This window comes from Hemitrygon akajei, chromosome 5 (genome assembly GCF_048418815.1).
Source record: "Hemitrygon akajei chromosome 5, sHemAka1.3, whole genome shotgun sequence".
NCBI lineage: Eukaryota > Metazoa > Chordata > Chondrichthyes > Myliobatiformes > Dasyatidae > Hemitrygon > Hemitrygon akajei.
Genome location: NC_133128.1, coordinates 71523117 through 71545097, shown reverse-complemented (window position 1 = coordinate 71545097; position 21981 = coordinate 71523117). Strand labels below are relative to the sequence as shown.

The 21981-nt window shown below is 42.1% G+C and overlaps 1 protein-coding gene across 1 annotated transcript in view; it reads right to left on the bottom strand.

Annotated features, from left to right (window-relative positions):
- Positions 1 to 554: 554 nt before the first annotated feature.
- drd3 (dopamine receptor D3) overlaps positions 555 to 21981 on the bottom strand; it is a 36519-nt gene continuing 15092 nt past the window's right edge. Inside the window, exons 2-6 of the mRNA XM_073044586.1 lie at positions 20997 to 21106; positions 19417 to 19553; positions 16959 to 17152; positions 4321 to 4642; positions 555 to 1514 (exon numbers count right to left, since the gene is read on the bottom strand). Of these exons, the coding sequence (XP_072900687.1) occupies positions 1318 to 1514; positions 4321 to 4642; positions 16959 to 17152; positions 19417 to 19553; positions 20997 to 21106 (960 nt within the window). The 3' untranslated portion in view covers positions 555 to 1317. The remainder of the gene's footprint in view (positions 1515 to 4320; positions 4643 to 16958; positions 17153 to 19416; positions 19554 to 20996; positions 21107 to 21981) is intronic.

The following is a 21981-nucleotide window of genomic DNA, read 5'->3' as shown; positions in this document are numbered from 1 at the left end:
GTGGCACGAACGAGCCCAGGTAAAACCGATGCTCATTGGAATGAAGGGAAAAGCACTCCGACAGTCAGAACCCAACTTCACACGCCAGCAGGTGATTTCCATTGATCCCAACCCAAAGCCACCACGGGGCCATCAAGTTCCTTAGGACAGCTTCCTTAGCCTAACCATCTACTGCTCCTCTTACAATGGCTTTCCTTTCATTATAAAGTCAGAAGTGTGGATTTTTAATGATAATGGAAAAATATTCAGTTCCGTTCTTAACTCTTGAGAAAAAGAAACTATCCATACCTGTACACACCAAGGCCTAAACAACATTTAGGCAGAGGCAGGTTAAGTGACAAGCAACATATATATCATTAAAACTACAGGCAATAACCATCTACAACAAAAGGCAGCCTAACCACCTAACCATGCCATTCAATGGTGTTGCCATAGGTTTCCCTCCAAGTTGCTCACCATCTGTACTAGGCTCTATACTGCTGCTCTTTCATTGTTCCTGCTTCTGGAACTCCCTGCCTTCAAAAGAAAAGCCAGGGCAACTCAAGAAAGAGACACACCACCATTTTCTCTAGGGCAGTCAGAGACAGCCTGTAAGTTCTGGTCTTGCCAACAATGCCAAGATCCTGCAAAATGAATAAGAACCTGATGTCAAGGGTTGGGGTTTCATGGCTATAAAGGACCCCCTCTGATACCTGCAAGTGAGATTTGTGGTGGAGTGAGGGGGGGGCGGGGATTGAGAGCTTCAGTGTTTGTGTGTTGGGGAGGGAGGTGGGCTCGCATTATATATCACAAGGAAGTTTAGGAATCCTAATCTAGCCCTATGCAATTAAAGCCTGGTTCACCTGGGAGTGTCCAATGCCAGGATATCCGATGTCAGCTTGTTTCAATTTGCCCACAAAGCTCCAAAAGGGGGATTGGCAACACCCCATTCATGAGTGATTGGGAAACCGTGCAGGTTTCCAGCGTGACGTGTCCCTGGCTGAACATCAAATGTTTCCAAGATGGTTGTCATCACACTTCGCTGTGGATAAGATCAGATTTCACTGATATGGCACAGAAAGGCAGCATTAAGCAATACAACATCTTGGCTACATTTCTTTGTAGCAAATGACTGCGCTTCAATTTTAATGTTAAAATATCACTATTGGTAAGAAATGTACTGTACCTCAATGAAGCATATCGGTATTTTAGTGGGCACAGATCCAGTGGATAATGAGAGCCGACTCCAATTAAGCAAAGACATTATACAGTATAGTGGTTGGGATTAACAGGGAGTAAACATTAAAATACCACTTAACAATATCTTTAAGACTTAATTTAGCAAGCTAGGATCCTGAGGAATGCTCTTCTGAATTCAGTGTTGAAGGTAGTGTAGACGACGGGATTTATGGCGCTGTTGACATACCCAAGCCAGGTGGCAGCACTGTAGAGCTTTGGTGACACGTGGCACTGTTTGCAGTGGGTGTTCAGAATGTGTATGATAAAAAATGGCAGCCAGCATATGAGGAATATACCTGTGAGCAGAAAAGGCAACATCATTGGATTAGAACAAGCATTTGACAAACACTTCTGGACTTCATCCTCAATTGTACATGGTAATGTAACTGATATTTCACTCCAGCATTACTTCCCAATGTAATCTACATGATTGTCAGACCACACACATCGCATTTTCCTGACTGTAAAGTATGTGCTTCAGCTGTTAGCCTTTAACATGAAAGGTTTTCCACTGTAGTGTATTTTACTTTTCATGTACTGTGTAGTGGAGTATTTTACAGACTCACTTAGACCAAGAGAATCAAGGAATATATTTTTTTATTGTAACAGCAAGCACTCAACTGGACCTCAAGTTTATTAAACAGTGTTTACATAAGTCCATAAAACATAGGAGCATTATTAGGCCATTTGGCCCATCGAGTCTGCTCCACCATTCCTTTATGGCTGATTTATTATCTCTCTCAACGCCATTCTCTTGCCTTCTCTCTGTAACATTTGACATCCTTACTAATCAAGAACCTTTCAGCCTTTGCTTTAAGTGTACTCAATGACCTGGCTCCCACACCCATTTGAGGCAATGAATTCCACAGCTAAAGAAATTCCTCCTCATCTCTGTTCTAAATGGGGAGCCCGAGTGGAAGGTTGTGCGGAAGAGTCTGGGGTATGGAAGATGTCCTAGAGTCTGGTGGAATATGCTTTCAAATGTTTGTATCTTCTACCCGACAGGAGAGGGGAGAAGAGAGAAAGTCTGGGGTGGGTGGGGTCTCAAACTCTGCTGGCTGCTTTACCCAGGCAGGAGAAAGTATAGACGGAGTTTGTGAAGGGGAGGTTGGTTTCCATGACGTACTGAGCTGTGTCTGCAATTCCGTGCAGTTTCTTGCACTTGTGGGAAGGGCAGTAGCCATACTACGCAGTGATGTATCCAGGCAGGACGCTTTCTATGCTGCATTGAAAAAAGTTGCTGAAGGTCAATGAGCCAAATTTGTTTCTCCTCCTGAGGAAGTAGAGGGACTGGTGAGTTTTCTTGGGTGTGGCATCTGCATGGTCAGACAGGACAAGTTATTGGCAAGGTTCACTCCTAACAACTTGGAGATCTCAATCCTCTCACTGCTGATGAAGGCAGGAGAATGTGCACCTCCCCAAGCAGTGGTCAGAAAATGTTCAAACACAAACTGCCGAGTTTACAAATCCAAAAATAATTTGAATGTCCATTTTAATTAGCGTAAATAGAAAAAAATGCAATTTAAATTTGGAAGCTAAATGTTTCCAGAGACACAAAGTAACAAATAGAATGATTGATGACATAGCTAAATCTGTAGCACACCAGTCAGAAAAGACACACTTATTAGATACACCTTAAATATTTTATTACATTCTGGGGAACCACACCTAAGCAATATCTTAGAAGATTAGGGTCAGAACTGAGAAAACTGAAAGACCGATCCTTGGCATTAGAGTACTGAAGTATAGGGTAAAAGTGAAAAAGAAAACTGGAGCTTTTCATCGTTGAACGGAATTAAGTGTAAGATGAAGCTTATTTATTGATTGACACACAGCATGGAATAGGCCCTTCTGGCCCTTTGAGCCACGGCACCTAGCAACCCCCTGATTAAATCCCAGCCTCATCATAGGACAATTTACACTTACTAATTAACCTACCAACTGGTACGTCTTTGGATTGTGGGAGGAAAGTGGAGCACCTGGAGGAAACCCACGTGGTCATGGGGAGAACGTACAAACTCCTTACAGGTAGTAGCAGGAATTGAACCCAGGTTGCCCATACTGTAAGGTGTTATGCTAACCACTATGCTCCCCGATAGGTATAGTCGTAGCTATATAGTTATAGGCCCTATAGTTATAGAGCTGAAAAGCAGAAACTGGCATTGACCAAAATCCTGAACACTACCTCAAATTGAATCATAATACAGTCAAACAGATAAAGAACTATTTGCAAATTTTTCATTGGACTTTCATACTGTGATTTATTCTGTCATGCTCCGATAAATATTTGTTTTGATGTGGCAATAACTCACTATATTATCCTCCAGATTCTTTAAAACACTTTCATTAAGTAATAACAAAAGCAATATAAATTGTTCATTCTCATCACAAAGCCTCCTAGTATTCATTTAGTATTGCGCTGATCAAAAACATAGAAATGGACCTGTACTGGGGACAAACTAATTGGGAATAACGAAGAAACTAATTTGCAATGATAGGTCTTCAATCAGAAATGTTAAGTCTGTTTTTTTTTCCACAGATGCTGTTTGACATGCTAAGTGTTTCCAGAATTATTTTCCCATTTTTGTTACAATGGGTGTGCTTGTAGAATTATTCTTGGAGGGCTAGGTAAATGACTGAACACATTTTTTAATCTCATTGGGCCTCATGCAGTGAATGAAAGCTCCCGTGGAGCATTGCCTGATGGGAACTTCACTGAATATCTTAGGTGAATCTCTTCTAGTGCTTCTAAAATTGCTCATAAGTGTCTCCTGGTTTTATTCACCGACAATTTGAAAACATGCATTCTCTATATGACCACAATCAGCTTAAACAAAAAAAAACACTCGAGCACATCAGTTACATAAATTAAGTCAGTCATTGATATTCTTTGCCATTTATTATGTAAGAAAATTTGAGATTGAAACATCCATAATAGAGGCTACACTATGAGGTCCCATAATACGTGTTCCCTGAGCTACAACAGTGCAATTGTTCCAGTGTGGCAGGTTGAACATGTTTCTGGATTATTCCCAAATACCTTGATGCCTTTAAATCTTCATTGAATTTTATAAGAGAGGGAGTGAATGACTGGTCACTTACCCAGCACAACAACCAACATCCGAGTTGCTTTTCTCTCTCTCAGCTGCAAGTTCCTGCGTTTTAATACAGGTCTTAGGGTAGTTGTAGTCTTTCCATTAGGAAGATTTTTCACTTCGCATGCATGCTTTGTCGCACAATTGCCTTTTCTCTCTGATTCCTCAATCCCATTCTCTGACTTTACAAACAAAGTCTGGCTTATGCTACAGTAATTTGCGATTTCGATGGGGGAAAGCAGCTCGTTGTTTGGAGAGAGACCTGTTTGCTTGCTAAGTTTCAAACAGGCAGTTGAATGTAATCTTCTGGCAAAATTTTCTTTCATTTCCTAACATAAAAAAGTCATATTTAAATAAATCATCAATACCTAGAAGTGTTTATCAAGTCAAGTCAAAAATGAAAGCCCAGCACTTCTTGGAAGGAGTCTTGTTGGATATATTGCAGTGTTAGGGCAGCGAAATTCATGAAAGCACAATCAAGAGCGGCAATGTAACCAATTGCATTTCTTAGTTTTTATATGAGGTACAGTGAGAACAGGTTTTACCTTATCTTTCAGTGAAGGGAATCAGTCTTATAGGTCTTCAATCCGAAATGTTAAAACTGTTTCTTTTTCCACAGATTGTAGGGTTAGTAGTAGGCAGCCATTGATCACAGGGGATCACGGGTTTGCCCCTCTGGTGGACCGTGTCCTCTCCAGGGCGCAAGCCTGGGTGGGAAGATTTGAAGAACCGGCTGTTGCCCAAGCAGCAGGTTCCCCCTCTCCACGTCACTGATGTAGTCCAAGGGAAGGGCAAGTGCCGATACAGCTTGGCACCAGTGTCATCACAGATGTTGCCAGAGTGAAGTTGTAAACAACATCAAAGTGCCTTATAGACCCCGGCTCCGGATTTCTTCCACAGGGTTTTCTCCCGAAGCCTTTCCCGTGGGTTCGTATGGCCGTAGGGCAACAGAGGTTTAAAATCAGAGTTTTCCTTCCCCTAGGTGGGCTACTGTCCAAGGCTGGCGAGCCCCACCTGCCCAAAGCAACTGGTTTTGAGGCACCAGTGGTCCGCCTTTGTCCCTTCTCTTGTCAGTGGAAACGGTTCTGCCGGGCCTAGTAGCTAAGCGACACGTGAAGGCCAAGAGTTGGACTTGGTTGTCAGAGGCTGTTAGAGTTGCACGCCATTTGGTGCACTTTATAGGTAGTGGGAGCTTATCCCCACTATCACCCCAGCAAAGACAACCTTAGGAACCTGTTGGATTATAGTCACCTCATCATAGGAAGGATGTGGAAACTATAGATGGGGTCCAGAGGAGATTTACCAGGATGCTGCCTGGATTAGAGAGCATGTCTTATGAGGAAAGGCTGAATGAGCTTTTCTCTTTGGAGTGAAGGAGGATGAGAAGTGACTTGATAAGAGGTGAACAGAACAGACAGACAGACAGACAGCGCCTATTTCCCAGGGCAGCAATGGCTAACATAAGAGGGCATTTTTTAAGGTTATTGGAGGAAAGTATAGGAGGATGTTAGATGGAGGTTTTGTGCATGGAACACACTGCCAGAGGTGGAGATAGAGAAACTACATCTGGACTATTTAAGAGATTCTTAGATGGGCATATGTGTTATACGAGAGGAAAAAGTTAAATTGATCTTGGAGTAGGTTAAAGGGTGGCACAACATCATAGGCCCTAGGGCCCGTACCGTGCTGTACTGTTCTATATTCTATGCCCTAGATGTTGCCAAACCTGCTAAGTGTTTTCAGCAGTTTTTCCAGTGAATGACTCAGAAATGTGTCAATCGTCCTCTGATGGCACGATATATTTCTTCTGACTGTGTTAGAGGGAAAGGGTTTTCCAGCTAGGGTTGAAACAAAAGCAGATGTCTGATATAATAAGATCGGTAAACTTGGTGACAACACAGATTCGTTCTTTGGATCACTGAAAGCAAAAGAAACTAGTATTGACAGAACCACTTCCATGTTCTCAAGATGTCTCAAAGCCATTCACAATGGGAAAATAAGCAACCTACATTAACAAGGCATCTGCAACTCATCCCAAAATGGTTCACAGTTGCATTACCAAACAATTAAGTAATGACACTGATTTATATGACATTAGGGTCAATGACCCATAGGCTGGTTAGATTGCTAACATTTATGGATTATCTTAAAAGAGAGGTAGACAAGTGGTTAGGCAGGAAGTTTTGAAGCTGAAAGTGGAACAATTAATTCTGGGATGATCAAGAGGCCTGAGGGAGAGGATTCGAAAGTATAAGGCTGACGGAAATGCTAACATGGTCAAATGTGAGAGCAAGAATGTGAAATAGTTCTTCTGGATCCTCTATATTTCCTTGAAAGAGCAGATGCACCCTTCCTCGAGGTTTCAAACCAGTTACTGGCTTATGTGCTGAACTTTGCTTTTTGCAAAGTGGCTTTAGTGACTAGTTTCTCTTCCCATTGATACAGTGATCAAGAAAAAGTGCAGCATCAGCTCTTAGTTGGACAACCCCTCTCCTCTGAACCCTACCCAGAAATAATAAAAGTAGCATTACACTAAATGAGTAACCTGTAGCTGTTGAGCACAATGCAAAGTGCAATATTCATAGAGGTAGATAGTTATAGATACAGAGGTACTGCTTCCAGAAGAGCAGTCAGGTTCTCTCCATCGTCATCATCAACATGTATCTATAAACCATTATCACTAATTTTGGAGGATCTATCCTGGGCCCAGCATGTAAGTCCAATTACAAAGAAAGCATGGCATTGCCTCTACTTCCTTAGGGGTTTAGGGAGATTCAGCATGACATCTAAAACTTTGATAAACTTCTATGGAGAGTATATTGACTGGCTGCATCACAGCCTGGTATGGAAACACCAATGCCCTTGGACAGAAAGTCCTTCAGGTAGTGAATACGGCCCAGTCCAGCACAGGTAAAGCCCCCTCAACCACGGAGCACATCTACATGAAATGCTGTTGCAGGAAAGTAGCATCCATCATCAGGGAGCCCTCCACCACCAGGACATGGCCTCAGGACTCACACCATCAGGTTCAGGAACAGTTTCTACCCCTCAACCATCAAGTTCTTGAACCAAAGCGGATAACTTTACTCAACCTCACTTGCCTCATCATTGAAATGTTCCCATAACTAATAGATTTACTTTCAAGGACTCTTCATCTCATGTTCTTGATATTTATTGCTTATTTATTTATTTATTTATTTATTTATTACTATCATTCCTTCTTTCGTACTTGCATAGTCTGTTGATTTCTGCACTCTGGTTGAACACCCTAGTTTGACGGCCTTTCATTGATTCTGCTGTGGTTATTATTCTATAGATTTATTGTCCATAAGAACATGAATTTCAAGGTTGTATATGGTGACATATATGTACTTTGTTAATAAACTTACTTTGAACTTTGGTCATTATTATCATATTTGTGGGATATTGCTGTGTGCAGAAATTGTGGTTACATCACCTACTAAAGCAGGGGCCAAACTTAAAACGTAACTAAATAATGCCTAGTCTTGATTTTAAAATTTAAGTTTTTTTGTGTTTATTAATGCTCCTGTGAATGAACTTGGAGTATGTTTGTGATGATATAGGTGCTATATCAATGGAAACTGTTGTTGTTAATTGCTGTAAATGGCTTTGAGGTATCTTAAGGTCATGAAAGCAGGTCTATAAATTCATTTCATTTATTGTCAATCGAACACTGTGAATCTTTCCTGACCTGAAATGTTACCTGGTCTTGTAATTGCTTCCAACATTTCCACTTTTGTTCCAGCCCTGACTGAACAGTTCTCCCATTCTGAACATTGTATAATAACATATTGTGCTAAAAACAATGTGCTCTGTTGCTGCATTTCTGAGCCTTTGGGGAGGGGAAAAAAGGTAATCTAAAAACTGAGAAAATCAATATGTTTCTGGATGAAATTAAATCACATTAGCGATCATATTATCTTCATGCTTAAACAGTGCAGCATATTCAACAAGACTACTTTCAGATGGCATTTTCCCTCCGAGCATTTGGATCAATGTAACATTTAGTAACCTGGAGAATAACGAAAACAAAGAGATTACTGTGCATTAAATTGTGGATCTAGGGCTTGAATTGCAAGGAAGGGCTCAACATTTTGCAGTCTGTACAAAACAACCCAAAACTTTATTTCTCAGCTTTCACATGAACTGTATTAACACCTGCTTTACAATGCCGCTGATATCTCGAATAACCATTGATGGAGAACTAAAGTTACAGGAAGCTAATTCCCTAACCAATTAAGTTCAATACAATATCAGCAAACTCTACATGGACAGTGCCAAGATTGGGATTGAACTTGGGTCTTTGGCATTGTGAGGCAGTGGTTCTAACAGCGATGCCATTCTGGAAAGTCAAATTCAGGGATCCTTCTACATCCGATCTTTAATAGTAGTTTGTTTGTGATCTGGCATCCATTCAACTCTCCAAGCCTTTTAGTCCTGTTTGCCTCATTGGATTGGGCCAAATGGCTTGCATGGTTTCATTCAAGATTCAGGATTAATGTTATTTGCAGTAAACGTGTAATGGAGAACTAAATAATTGTTACTCTAGTATTGATGTAGCACAGAATAAAGATAAAGAACATAATTACCATACACAATAAATACAATGGCTTATATACATAGACTGATTGTATTTCCATAAAGTGACACTAGGCACAGGAGTGTCTGTACAGAAGATGACTCTGACAGGAAATGATAAAGTAGTGGTGGTGGAGACTGTGGAGGGGTTGGTTAGTGGGTGGAGGCATGATTAGCCTTACTGCTTGGGGAAGTTGTCTTGTGTCTGGTGGTTCTGGCATGGATGTTACATAGCCTTTTCCCTGATGGGAGTAGGACAAACAGTCCATGAACCGGATGGGTGGGATCTTGCATGATGTTTTTTGCACTTATCTGTATATATCTCCTTGATGGTGGGTGGGCCTCCTCAGACAGTTGAAGCATTGGTAAGCTTTCCTGATTGTATAGGATGTGTTCCAGAACAATGAGAAGTTGTGGGAGATATGCACTCCCAGGTGTTTGAAACTGCCCGTAGTTACTACTGTGGACTGCCGATATAAAGAGGGGTGTGAGGGCAGCGAGTTCTCCTGAAGTTGAAAACCATCTCCTTTGTCTTCTTAAGGAAGAGGTTATTTGCCTGGCACCAGGCCTCAAGTTTTTCCACCTCCTCTCTGTAGGCTGTCTCATCATTGTTGGTGATGATCACCACCATATTATATTAAAGAACTGATGCACCATCAATAACTCCAAAAGACTGGAAGTAGAGTAAATACTGAAAGGCTTTTATTAACAGTAAAGTGGACCACGTCCATGCCGGATGACCACCCTGGACTGAGGGAGGAGCAGTGACACAATCGCCTTTATACCGGGGTCTGTGGGAGGAGCCACAGGAGCAGTCAGCAGAGGGGTGTCCAGACAGATATACATGGTTTACCACAAGAACTTTGATGCTGCCCTGATAGATAGGTAGATGCTTATTCTCCTCACTGGCCTAGCACTTGCTCCCTGGTCCTCTCCTCCTCCCCTTTCTCCTATGGTACACTCCCCTCTCCTATCAGATTCCTTCTTCTCTAGCCCTTTATCTTCCCCACCCACCTGGCTTCATCTATCACCTTCAAGTTATCCTCCTCCCCCCAGTGCCTTTTTATCCTGGTGTCTTACCCCTTCCTTTTCAGTCATGAAGAAGGTCTCAGCTTGAAACGTCAACTGTTTATTCATTTTCATGGATGCTGCCTGACCTGCTGAGTTCCTCCAGCATTTTGTATGCGTTGCTTTGGATTTCCAGCATCTGCAGACCTTCTTGTATTTCCCAGAAGCAGCAAAGGGGACTGATGGCTGCCACTGCAGGGAACAGGTTGCTGGAGTGTGCGAGGGTTCCTGGAATGCCTTTCACTGAGCTAGACATGTCCAGGGTGTAGTGGTTGGTTACCGGATGTGCAAGGGCCACCAGCATTCTCTCCAGTATGCGAGGCTTAACTTTTAACGTTAGCTTCAGAGGTGGGATCTACTCGTGCAGAAGGAATCCTCCCGAATCAATCCGATCACTCCAAGTGTTTCCATTTGTTTCTAAATCCTCCCTTTTCTTTTCCCACTCTTCCTTTCCCTCAGCTTTTACCATTCTCTAACTTCGTGTGTTGGCATTGTCTGCATTTTGCACTTTTCAATTTTTGTATAACTGAACTAATCTTAGCTTCTGAATGAATTTTCTGTCTTTTCCTTTATCTTTCTTTCTACTATCATCTTAGTTTGATTCAATTAATTACACTGTCAGTTAAAAGGTTGACACTAGAAATTTATTCCTGATTTAATTCTGTTTCAGGACTTGGACAAGTAAACTAGGTTGGTTGTGACAAGGTTCTTCAGATAAGATGTTAAGTACAGTGCCATCTCCATCTTCTCATGCATCAGAGAGCCTTATTACTTGTGATAGATTCGTAGAGTTTCACAGAGTCTATTTAAATAATATCTGTTTGGACTTTCCTGGTGTCCTAACAATATATTCTGTTCTCATTTCACACTAAAAGATAATTAGCTGGACTTTAATTTTATTGTCAGTGGTAACTTTCACTGATGTACTTCGTGTTGTTTTAGAGTAGAAGTAAGATATTGCACTATTTACATACTGTTTGTTCCAAAATTATTTTATGATCAGCCATAGCTTCACTTTTAAGTATCTGCTAGTTTTGAACAAATACCTGCAGCTAGTCACTATCATCATCATCATCCTGTGCTGTGTTGTATGACGTGGGCATCATGGTCTCATGACCATGAGTGTTCTTGGCAAATTTCTCCACAGAAGTGGTTTGCCATTGCTTTTTAGTGGGCAGTATCTTTACAAGATGGGTGACCTCAGCCATTACCAATACTCATCAGAGATTGCCTGCCTGGCATCAGTGGTCACATAACCAGGACTTGTGACATGCAATAGTTGCTCATATGACCATCGAGCATCTGCTCCCGTGGCTTCACATGACCCTGATTAGGTGGGGAGGGGGGCTAACCAGGTGCTACACCTTGCCCAAGGGTGACCTGCAGGCTGGCAAAGGGAAGGAGTGCCTTACACCTCCTTTGGTAGAGACATATCTCCATCCTACTACCTGAATAGCTATTACCCTGCTTTAAGGTTCAAAGCCCTATACTTAAATCAGCAGTATGTAGATGACCATTCTTAGCACTTCATTGATCAATTATAATCAATAAGCTGAGTAAATTTATGGATATTTTTCATTGTATTTTGCAATTTATTATTCAGCCAACTGGCACTATTGATTCACTATGCAAATCATTGCTAAAACCATTTATTTACTTATTGTTCATTCCAAAATTATTTCATAATCATCCTCACCTTCATTTTTTAGTCTTTCAAAATGATCCCTGCCAGTAACTCAAAGTAATTTTGTCCATTAGTCTGATGTAGACTGATTACTAATTTCATAGTAACCTTAGAGCTGTTTCTAATTACCTCTTTCATTTTCAGATGAAGCTGTGGTGCTTTATAATCTCCACTAACAACATCATATTAAGATTTGAATTTCTGCTTTTATGCCTTGCTATGTTAATTTCTCATAGCCACTATTCTTTTTGGGACCTGGAACGCAAACCATTGGTGTGGATGGTTAATAACCCTGCCATATATAAGCAATGGAGTGAATATTACACCCAATTGATGCATCAGAATGCTTGTGTTGATGACAATCAACAATGGCAGACCCAGGCAGCATGGGCAAGATGAATCCAAAATTCTGGGTGAGGTGGTATTAAAAGGGAAAATGACAATTAAGAAAGGGTGCATTTAACATAAGAAACATAGAAAACCTACAGCACAATACAGGCCTTTCGGTCCACAAAGTTGTGCCGAACATGTCTCTACCTCAGAAATTACTAGGCTTACTTATAGCCCTCTATTTTACTAAGCTCCATGTACCTATCTAAAAGCCTCTTAAAAGACCCCACTGTATCCACCTCCACCACCGTTGCCAGCAGCCCATTCCACGCACTCACCACTCTCTGAGTAAAAAAACTTACCCCTGACATCTCCTCTGTACCTACTCCCCAGCACCTTAAACCTGTGTCCTCTTGTGGAAACCATTTCAGCCCTGGGAAAAAGCCTCTGACTATCCACACGATCAATGTCTCTCATCATGTTGTACACCTCTATCAGGTCACCACTCATCCTCCTTCACTCCAAGGAGAAAAGGCCAAGTTCATTCAACCTATTCTCATAAGGCATGCTCCCTAATCCAGGCAACGTCCTTGTAAATTTCCTCTGCATCCTTTCTATGGGTTCCACATCCTTCCTGTAGTGAGACGACCAGAATTGAGCACAGTACTCCAAGTGGGGTCTGACCAGGGTCCTGTATAGATGCAACATTATCTCTTGGCTCCTAAATTCAATTCCACTATTGATGAAGGCCAATACACCGTATGCCTTCTTAACCACAGAGTCAACCTGCGCAGCTGCTTTGAGCATCCTATGGACTTGGACCCCAAGATCCCTCTGATCCTCCACACTGCCAAGAGTCTTACTATTAATACCATATTCTACCATGATATTTGACCAACCAAAATGAATCACTTCACATTTATCTGGGTTGAACTCCATCTGCCACTTCTCAGCCCAGTTTTGCATCCTATCAACGTCCTGCTGTAACATCTGACAGCCCTCCACACTATCCACAACACCTCCAACCTTTGTGTCATCAGCAAACACTAACCCATCCCTCCACTTCCTCATCCAGGTCATTTATAAAAATCATGAAGAGTAAGCGTCCCAGAACAGACCCCTGAGGAACTCCACTGGTGACAGACCTCCATGCAGAATATGTCCCATCTACAACCACTCTTTGCCTTCTGTGGGCAAGGCAGTTCTGGATCCACAAAGCAATGTCCCCTTGGATCCCATGCCTCCTTACTTTCTCAATAAGCCTTGCTTGGGGTACCTTATCAAATGTCTTGCTGAAATCCATATACACTACATCTACAGCTCTTCCTTCATCAATGTGTTTAGTCACATCCTCAAAAAATTCAATCAGGCTCATAAGGCACAACTCGCCCTTAACAAAGCCATGCTGACTACTCCTAATCATATTATACCTCTCCAAATGTTCAGAAATCCTGCCTCTCAGGATCTTCTCCACCAACTTACCAACCACTGAGGTAAGACTCACTGGTCTATAATTTCCTGGGCTATCTCTATTCCCTTTCTTGAATAAAGGAACAATGTCCTCAATTCTCCAATCCTCCGGAACCTCTCCTGTTCCCATTGATGATGTAAAGTTCATCGCCAGAGGCTCAGCAATCTCCTCCCTTGCCTCACAGTAGCCTGGGGTACATTTTGTCTGTTCCCGGTGACTTATCCAACTTGATGCTTTCCAAAAGCTCCAGCACATCCTCTTTCTTAATATCTACATACTCAAGCTTTTCAGTCCGCTGTAAGTCATTACTATAATCACTAAGATCCTTTTCCATAGTGAATACTGAAGTAAAGTATTCATTACGTACCTCTGCTATTTCCTCTGGTTCCATACACACTTTCCCACTGTCACAGATGATAGGTCCTATTCTTTCATGTTTTATCCTCTTGCTCTTCACATAGGTGTCCCCCCCCCCTTTACAAAGGTAGAGCGTTCCTATGAAACCTTAAGCCAAAATGGCGTAAAATGAAGAACCATTAATTTATATGAGAAAAATTTTCGTAAAAGCGAAAATCCTCTTTGTAAGGTGAAAACAGGTTACTAATGTAGGTCTTTTGTAAAAGCGAAGTGGCGTAAAGCGAACATTTGTAAAGCTGGGGACACCTGTACTTATAGATTGCCTTGGGGTTTTCCTTAATTCTGTCCACCAAGGCCTTCTCATGGCCCCTTCTGGCTCTCCTAATTTCCTCCTTAAACTCCTTTCTAGTAGCCTTATAATCTTCTAGATTTCTAATATTACCTAGCTCTCTGAACCTTTCGTAAAGCTTTTCTTTTCTTCTTGACTAGATTTGTTACAACCTTTGTACACCATGGTTCCTGTACCTTACCATAACTTCCCTGTCTCATTGGAATGTACCTATACAGAACTCTACACAAATATCCCCTAAATATTTGTCACATTTCTTCCGTACTTTTCCCTGAGAACATCTGTTTCCAATTTAAGCCTCCAATTTCCTGCCTGATAGCCTCATAATTCCCCTTACTCCAATTAAATGCTTTTCTAACTTATCTGTTCCTATCTCTCTCCAATGCTATTGTAAAGGAAATAGAATTATGATCACTATCTCCAAAATGTTCTCCCACTGAGAGATCTGACACCTGACCAGGTTCATTTCCCAATACCAAATCAAGTACAGCCTCTCCTCTTGTGGGCTTATCTACATATTGTGTCAAGAAACCTTCCTGAACACACCTAACAAACTCCACCCCATCTAAACCCCTTGCTCTAGGGCGATGCCAATCGATACTTGGAAAATTAAAATCTCCCATCACTACAATTCTGTTATTATTACACCTTTCCAGGATCTGTTTTCCTATTTGCTCCTCAATATCCCTGTTACTATTAGGCAGCCTATAAAGAGCACCCAGTAAAGTTATTGACCCCTTCCTGTTCCTAACCTCCACCCACAGAGAGTCCATAGATAATCCCTCCACGGCATCCACCTTTTCTGCAGCCATGACACTATCTCTGGTCAACAGTGCCACGCACTCACCTCTTTTGCTTCCCTCTCTGTCCTTTCTGAAATATCTAAAACCCGGCACTTGAAGTAACCATTCCTGTCCCTGAGCCATCCAAGTCTCTGTAATGGCCACCACATCATATCTCCAAGTACTGATCCACACTCTAAGCTATCTGCTTTGTTCACAACACTCCTTGCATTCAAATAGACACATCTCAAGCCTTCGGTCTGAGCTCATCCCTTCTCTATCACCTGCCTATCCTCCCTCTCGCACTGTCTACAAGCTTTCTCTATCTGTGAGCCAACCTCCTCTTCCCCAGTCACTTGAGTTCGGTTCCCACCCCCTAACAATTCTAGGCCAGAAAGGCCTATTCTGCGCTGTATCCCAATAAAGAGAATGTAGGTCACTTGGCTCTTCAAGCTCACCTCACCTTTCGACATCATCATGACTGATCTACTCCAGGCCTCAGCTCCTCATTCTACCAGATCCCCATAGCCCTTAATTCCCAAGTCTTAAAGAAATCCATCTCCACTTTAACAACTTACATTGATCAGGCCTTCACACTGACTGAGGCAGAGGGTTCCAGAGATTCACTGTCCTCTTCGAGATAAACTTTCTATGTCACCATCACACCCTCCCCCCTTCACAACTCTCCCACTAGTGAAAACATTTCAATGTCCACCCTATCGTGACTGTTTAGGATCTTATATATTTCAGTAAGGTCATCTCTCATCCTTCTAAACTTCAAAGTTCAAAGAGCTGATAAACCGGGAGCAAACGGAAAATCTGAAATTTAAAAAACAAATAGAAACACAGGACTATCTCAGCAAGTCAAACAGGATCTCAGGAAATAGAAACTGAATTAATATTGTGGTCTAATAATCCGATAATGTGTTAAGAATACAAATGTGAGAGTGAGGAATTGACACAGACCTGGTGGGTTCTGTTGCTCTCTTGAGGTGATGATATTTTCCATTTCATTGCAGCATCTTTATAAAGTTGTCATCAGCTACCTAAACTGACTGGTGGTAACCTAAGGACAAAGCTGGATGATAATGTCACCATTACACTAGCTCTATATTTCCTTGTGGTGGATGGGACAGCTCTGCATCTCAGTTCCTGCAACAGTATCCCCTATTTGACTCTTTACAAACTACAAATTCAGCTGGTGTGGGAAATATTTTCCATGGGTATGTTATTCACTTTACGCCAAAGTATTATAGTGATGCAGATAGTAGAACTGCTGCCTCACAGTTCCAATAACTTGCGTTCAGCCTGGGCTCCAGCGCTGTCTATGTGGAGCTTGCATGCTCTCCCTCTGGCTGTGTGGTTTCCTTCAGGTGCTCCAGTTTCTCCTCCCATGTTCCAAAGACACATAGTTTAGTGAGTTATTTGAACGCTGTAAATTGTCCTCAGTGCACAGTTGAGAGTAGAAGTGAACATGTGGAGAATAAAATTGAGTTCAAGTAGGATTTGGGCAGATGGGGCTTGTGAGCTGTGGTTGGCAGCTCATCTAGGAGAAGGAAAACTCTGATCTCAAACCTCCGCTGCCTTGCGGCTGTACTCACTCACGGGGAAGGCTTCGGGAGTAAACCCCGAGGGAAAATTCTGGAGCTGGAGTCCCTAAGGCATCCTGCATTGAGCTCAATGCTGACTGGCAACTCCTGCAATGCTTCTGGTTCTGCCATTCCTTTGGGTTCATCAGATGCATGAAGAGGAGGAGCTTCCTGCATGGGCGACAGCTTGCTCCCCATGTTGTTCTGCCCAGGGCTTGCGTATCTGGACAGCTAGGATGCAGTATCCGTGGTCAGCTCTGACCGATGGAGACCCTAGACTCAGACTCTGTGTGGGATTAGTGTAAGTGGTTGATTGACAGAACATTGGAACTCATTAGGAAAATGCCAAATCCCTTTCAAAGAACACAAAGAATAAATTCCACTGTCTAATTAAACTCTTCTTGCATCTGGATTACCTGGCTTTGTGTGACACTTTCTGTAGCCATGGTAGCGCTGTTTTGTCTTAAAGTGATGCGTTTCCTTCTTTTCTTCAGGACAATGTAAATACGTATATACACCAGCAGTGTTATAAAGAATGGCATGTAGAAGGAAACAATGGAGGAGTAGACAACAAAGTCGGGATTGGATATAGAACATAACGTGGGGTCATCTGCAAAATAATAATAGCAAAATGTTATGGGGGTTATTAATTTATTAAATGCCATTTTCTAAAGTATTATGGATCTTTCCATAATGCCTAATTTACAGTTAACAGCAAATGCAGATAAGCTTAAAACGAAACAACTTTTGCATTAATACTATGTTGGATACAGGGTGTCATATTGCAATAAAATTGACATTACATAAGAAAACCACAACATCTGGCACAACCGTCCTGTGATGACATACACTGTATGTTCCAGTGGAGGGAGTAAATGTTTCAGTTAGCCTGTGGCTATTGTGTGCCAAAATGCACACAGAAGTCTTTCCTCTGGTGGGTCTGGGGCAGGATGGGATAATTAGGGAGGAGTGACTTGTAGTCATAGGTAAGGGGCATGCTGGGTTTCCAGAGAAAAGGCAAGAATGAGGGGAGGGATATTGAGAGAGGACAGAGATGGTTGGGGAAGCAACTAGGATGGGCTGCAGCATAGAGTAGCCATCAACTTATTTTTTATCTGACCAAACAGATAGCTACACCTTGAACTCTTTGCCAGGTTAATTAATGCAAATGCCTCTTAAATCTCCTGTTAAGGTCTATAAATAGGTGTGTAGCCCAGACCTTTCAAAGGCAGTGGTTGCTTAAGCCAAATTTTTCATCAAGTGACAGAATGTGAATTTTATGCAAATGAAGGTGGTATCCAGAACAAGCTTCACAGAGACAAAGACACAGCATACTACTCACATAGTAGAATTGGTTCTACCAACTGGGGACAATTTTCTAGTTTTTTAGGCATAAGAGTTAAAAATAAAATAAAGTAGAATTAACTGCTTACAGCTTTCACTTGAAGGGTGAAGTCTGTGTGCTCATGCAGAGGAAATTCTCATGTAGTTGACAAGTAGGAAATAACATTAGTTATGCAAGTTTTTCAACATGGGAGACCTTGTCCATCTACTCCTGTTTATAAGTGGTTTTACTATTTTCAAAGTACCTGAAGAATCGACATTGTCGAGCAGAAGCTGTATTCGACCAGCCACATAGACATGAGGGTACAAGACTACAGCATTGTACACCAAATAACCAACCCTCTGACTTTCAAAAGCACATCAGGAGTGCAGCTCCAACAACACTGAAGAATGTCAGCACAATCCAGGACAAAGCAATCCGATTGATTAGTACTCCAAACACCACCATTAACTGACACTCTCTCTAAGTTACGCATCTTAGAAATTCACAAAAGCATTATCAGCCATACTACCAAACCTGCAACTTCTTCCCTCTAGGGCAAGTACAAGGGTGCAAAGGAAACATCAAGTGCTACTGGAGTCACATATTGCCCTGTATTGGAAGTATACTTGTCCTTTACGTTTATTGGGTCAAAAGAGAACTCTCTACTTGATAGCTGTATGTGAATCCCTTCCTCACACACACTACAATAGTCCTGGAAGGCAGCTCGTCTCACCTTTCTCAGGGCTTTTAGGGGTGGATAGTAAATGCTGGTTTCATCAGTACCAACTAAGCTCCACTTATAGGAGTGCATGTCAGGCATTCATTGCCTTCCACTGATGACAATTATTTCCATCCCGGGTGATTCACTGATGAATGGTGCAGCAAGTAGAGTCACTGCCTCACAGTGCCAAAGACCCAGGTTCAACCCTGACTTCAGGCGCTGCCTTTGTGGAGTTTGCAGGTTCTTCCTGTGATGGTGTGGGTTTCCCCCGGGTGCTCCAGTTTCCACCCACATCCCAAAGAGGAGCAGGCTCGCAGGTTAATTGGGCACTGGAAATTCCCCCTAGTGTGTAGGTGAGTGGGAGGATTTGATGAGAAAGTGGGGAGAATAAAATTAGATTTAATATAGGATGTGCGATTGATGGTCAGTATAATGGTCAGTGTGGTCAGATTAATGGTCAGTGTGGATATGGCTGATGGTCAGTGTGGTCAGATTGATGGTCGGTGTGGATATGGTTGGCCAAAGGGACTGTTTCCTTATTTGTCTCTTTGATTCAATGAGTCACAATGTGGCCTTTTGCATCTTTAACAGCCAATGAATAGTACTGCGTCTGGTATACATGACTCAATCACTCTTCCAGTGGGACTAGAGAACTGAAATCCACATATTGCTAATTATCACCCTATGATTTGGTTTTGTTGGAGTTATAGTCAGTATTGATCAGATTGGACCAGATTTTTTAATTGAGGATCCTTAATCATTTTTAATATTTTCAAAATGTGATAATATTTCATTTTGTTTAATTTAAAACAAACAGCAAAATTACCTGTTGTATTGAAACCAAACAAGAGGGGACAAGAAATTGCTAATGATAATATCCACACGGTAATGATCATTAGAGTCACCCGTCTCCTGGAACCGCAATTGGTATTATATCGGATAGGCATTACCACAGCAGTGTACCTGAAAACAAGGGGAAACAATCTTCAACCGAAGTACCAAAATCATCGATTTATTCAGCTCCAGCACACAAACAAAAAGGCCCAGGTGTGCTGTTCCAGGTCATAACTAACATGGGCCCTCAATATCATTGACTTTGTGCCACTATATTTTTTTGTCTGGGATGGTTTAAGGCAGAAGTTGGGGGAAATGAATGGAGAAATTAAATTCCCTTGATCTCGCCATCTCTGGCACATCAAAGGAAATTGACTCTTTTTTTGCAGGAGAGCATAGGCAGAGTCTATTTCTGGATGGATTTAAGGCAGTAATCTTAAGGACAAATTTCAATATTCACTGCACCAATCCAGAAATGGAAAACAGTGGTCTAGAGGTAATGACACCACACATATATAAGATTTAGACTTTTCCTTTTTCTATCTTTATTGGCTTTCTACCAATTTCTTGGTTTTATCCTTTCAACAGTAACCCAACAGCTGACTGTGTAGAGCTCGTCAATTGGAGGCTAAGTACTGAACTGTGTCCAGTATGGTCTGTGACGTGTAAGCATACCCTCCCGCACAGAGGGAAGAATTGTAGGTAATCACCTGTGGTATCTGACTTGGCAGATGTAGGATATTCCAATGTATTCACTGGATATCGACATTCAGCAGTGGCGGGGGTTCACAGCTTGTGCTAGGTGAAAAGAAGTCACTTGGATGATCAATCACACCATTCCTAGGAGTATTGGCTTCAGTAAAGTAACATTTGGTGCTTTCAGATGTGTTTAGAACTTGTGAATACTGTCAAACATGACATGCTAGAAGGCCATGGATTTTCTGCTGAATTCAAGGCCTCTGAGATTGCCAGCTCTTATATACAGATGCAATAGAAACTGTACCTTCCAGACTTGGATACTATGAAGAGAACATGCAAGCAGAGAGGTCTTCTGGAAGAGAGGGGGAGAGAAAGGTTCTCTTCAGTATTTTTTGTTGTCTTTGGGTCGTCCAGAAGCAATTCTCCTCGGTTGACCTCAGTGAGTGTGTGGGTGCATAATTAATGCTGAGCCAATCACCTCATGGCAAGCTCGCTATAAATTCCTTTGAAGTCAAGATCTTCCAAGCTGGAATTGGCTACATCCCAATTTGAAATGTACTACCTTGTGATGAAATTCATAGGTGTGCTCTGTTTCGAGACAGCTAGATGCACTCATTTTCTCTTACAGGAAAGCTGCAGGCACACAAAGCATTCTGCTTCTCCAGGACTGTGACTGTCCCAAAGACAGAGTGCCATTGACTGCTCTCTAGTTTTACTAATGATGTCGTATTTCATCTCGAGGATGTATCAGAAACAGATGGGATTCCATTCCATGATAGATCAGTTGGTAGGGGGCCAGACACAACAGCATGCAGATTAATGCCCAGTAACTACATCTTTCATGGACTGAAAATGCATGAAGAACTAACTTACCTGTCAATGCTGATAGCACAGAGGTTTAAAATGCTTGCAGTGCACATCATCACATCTAGTGTCACAAAGATGTTGCAGCTTGTTCGACTGAATCTCCAAGCCCCTACCACCTACAGGAAATTAAATTTCATTTTAGAACATAGAAATCCACAGCACATTACAATGTTGTGTTAACCATGTAACCTACTCTAGAAGCTGCCTAGAATTACCGTACCTAATAGCCCTCTATTTTTCTAAGCTCCATGTATCTATCTAAGAGTGTCTTAAAAGACCCTATTGTATCCGCCTCTACCACTGTCGCCGGCAGCCCATTCCACACACTCACCACTCTCTGTGTGAAAAACTTACCCCTAACATCCCCTCTGTATCTACTTCCGAGCACCTTAAAACTGTGCCCCCTCATGTCAGCCATTTCAGCCCTGGGAAATAGTCTCTGACTATCCACACGATCAATGCCTCTCATCACCTTATACACCTCTATCAGGTCACCTCTCATCCTCCGTTGTTCCAAAGAGGAAAGGCCGAGTTCACTCAATCTATTCTCATAAGGCATGCACTCCAATCCAGGCAACATCCTTGTAAATCTCTCCTGCACCCTGTCTATACTTTCCACATCCATCCTGTAGTGAGGTGACCAGAACTGAACACAGTACTCCAAGTAAGATCTTAGATAGCTGCAACATTACCTCACGACTCTTGAACTCAATCCCACGGTTGATGAAGGCCAACACACCATACGCCTTCTTAACAACGCTGTCAACCTGCGCAGCAGCTTTGAGCGTCCTATGGACATGGACCCCAAGATCTCTCTGATCCTCCACACTGCCAAGAAGGTAGAGTCTTACCACTAATATTATATTCTATCTTCAAATTCGACCATCAAAATGAACCACCTCACACTTATCTGGGTTGTACTCCATCTGAACTTCTCAGCCGAGTTCTGCATCTTATCGATGTCCCGCTGTTACCTCTGACAGACCTCCAC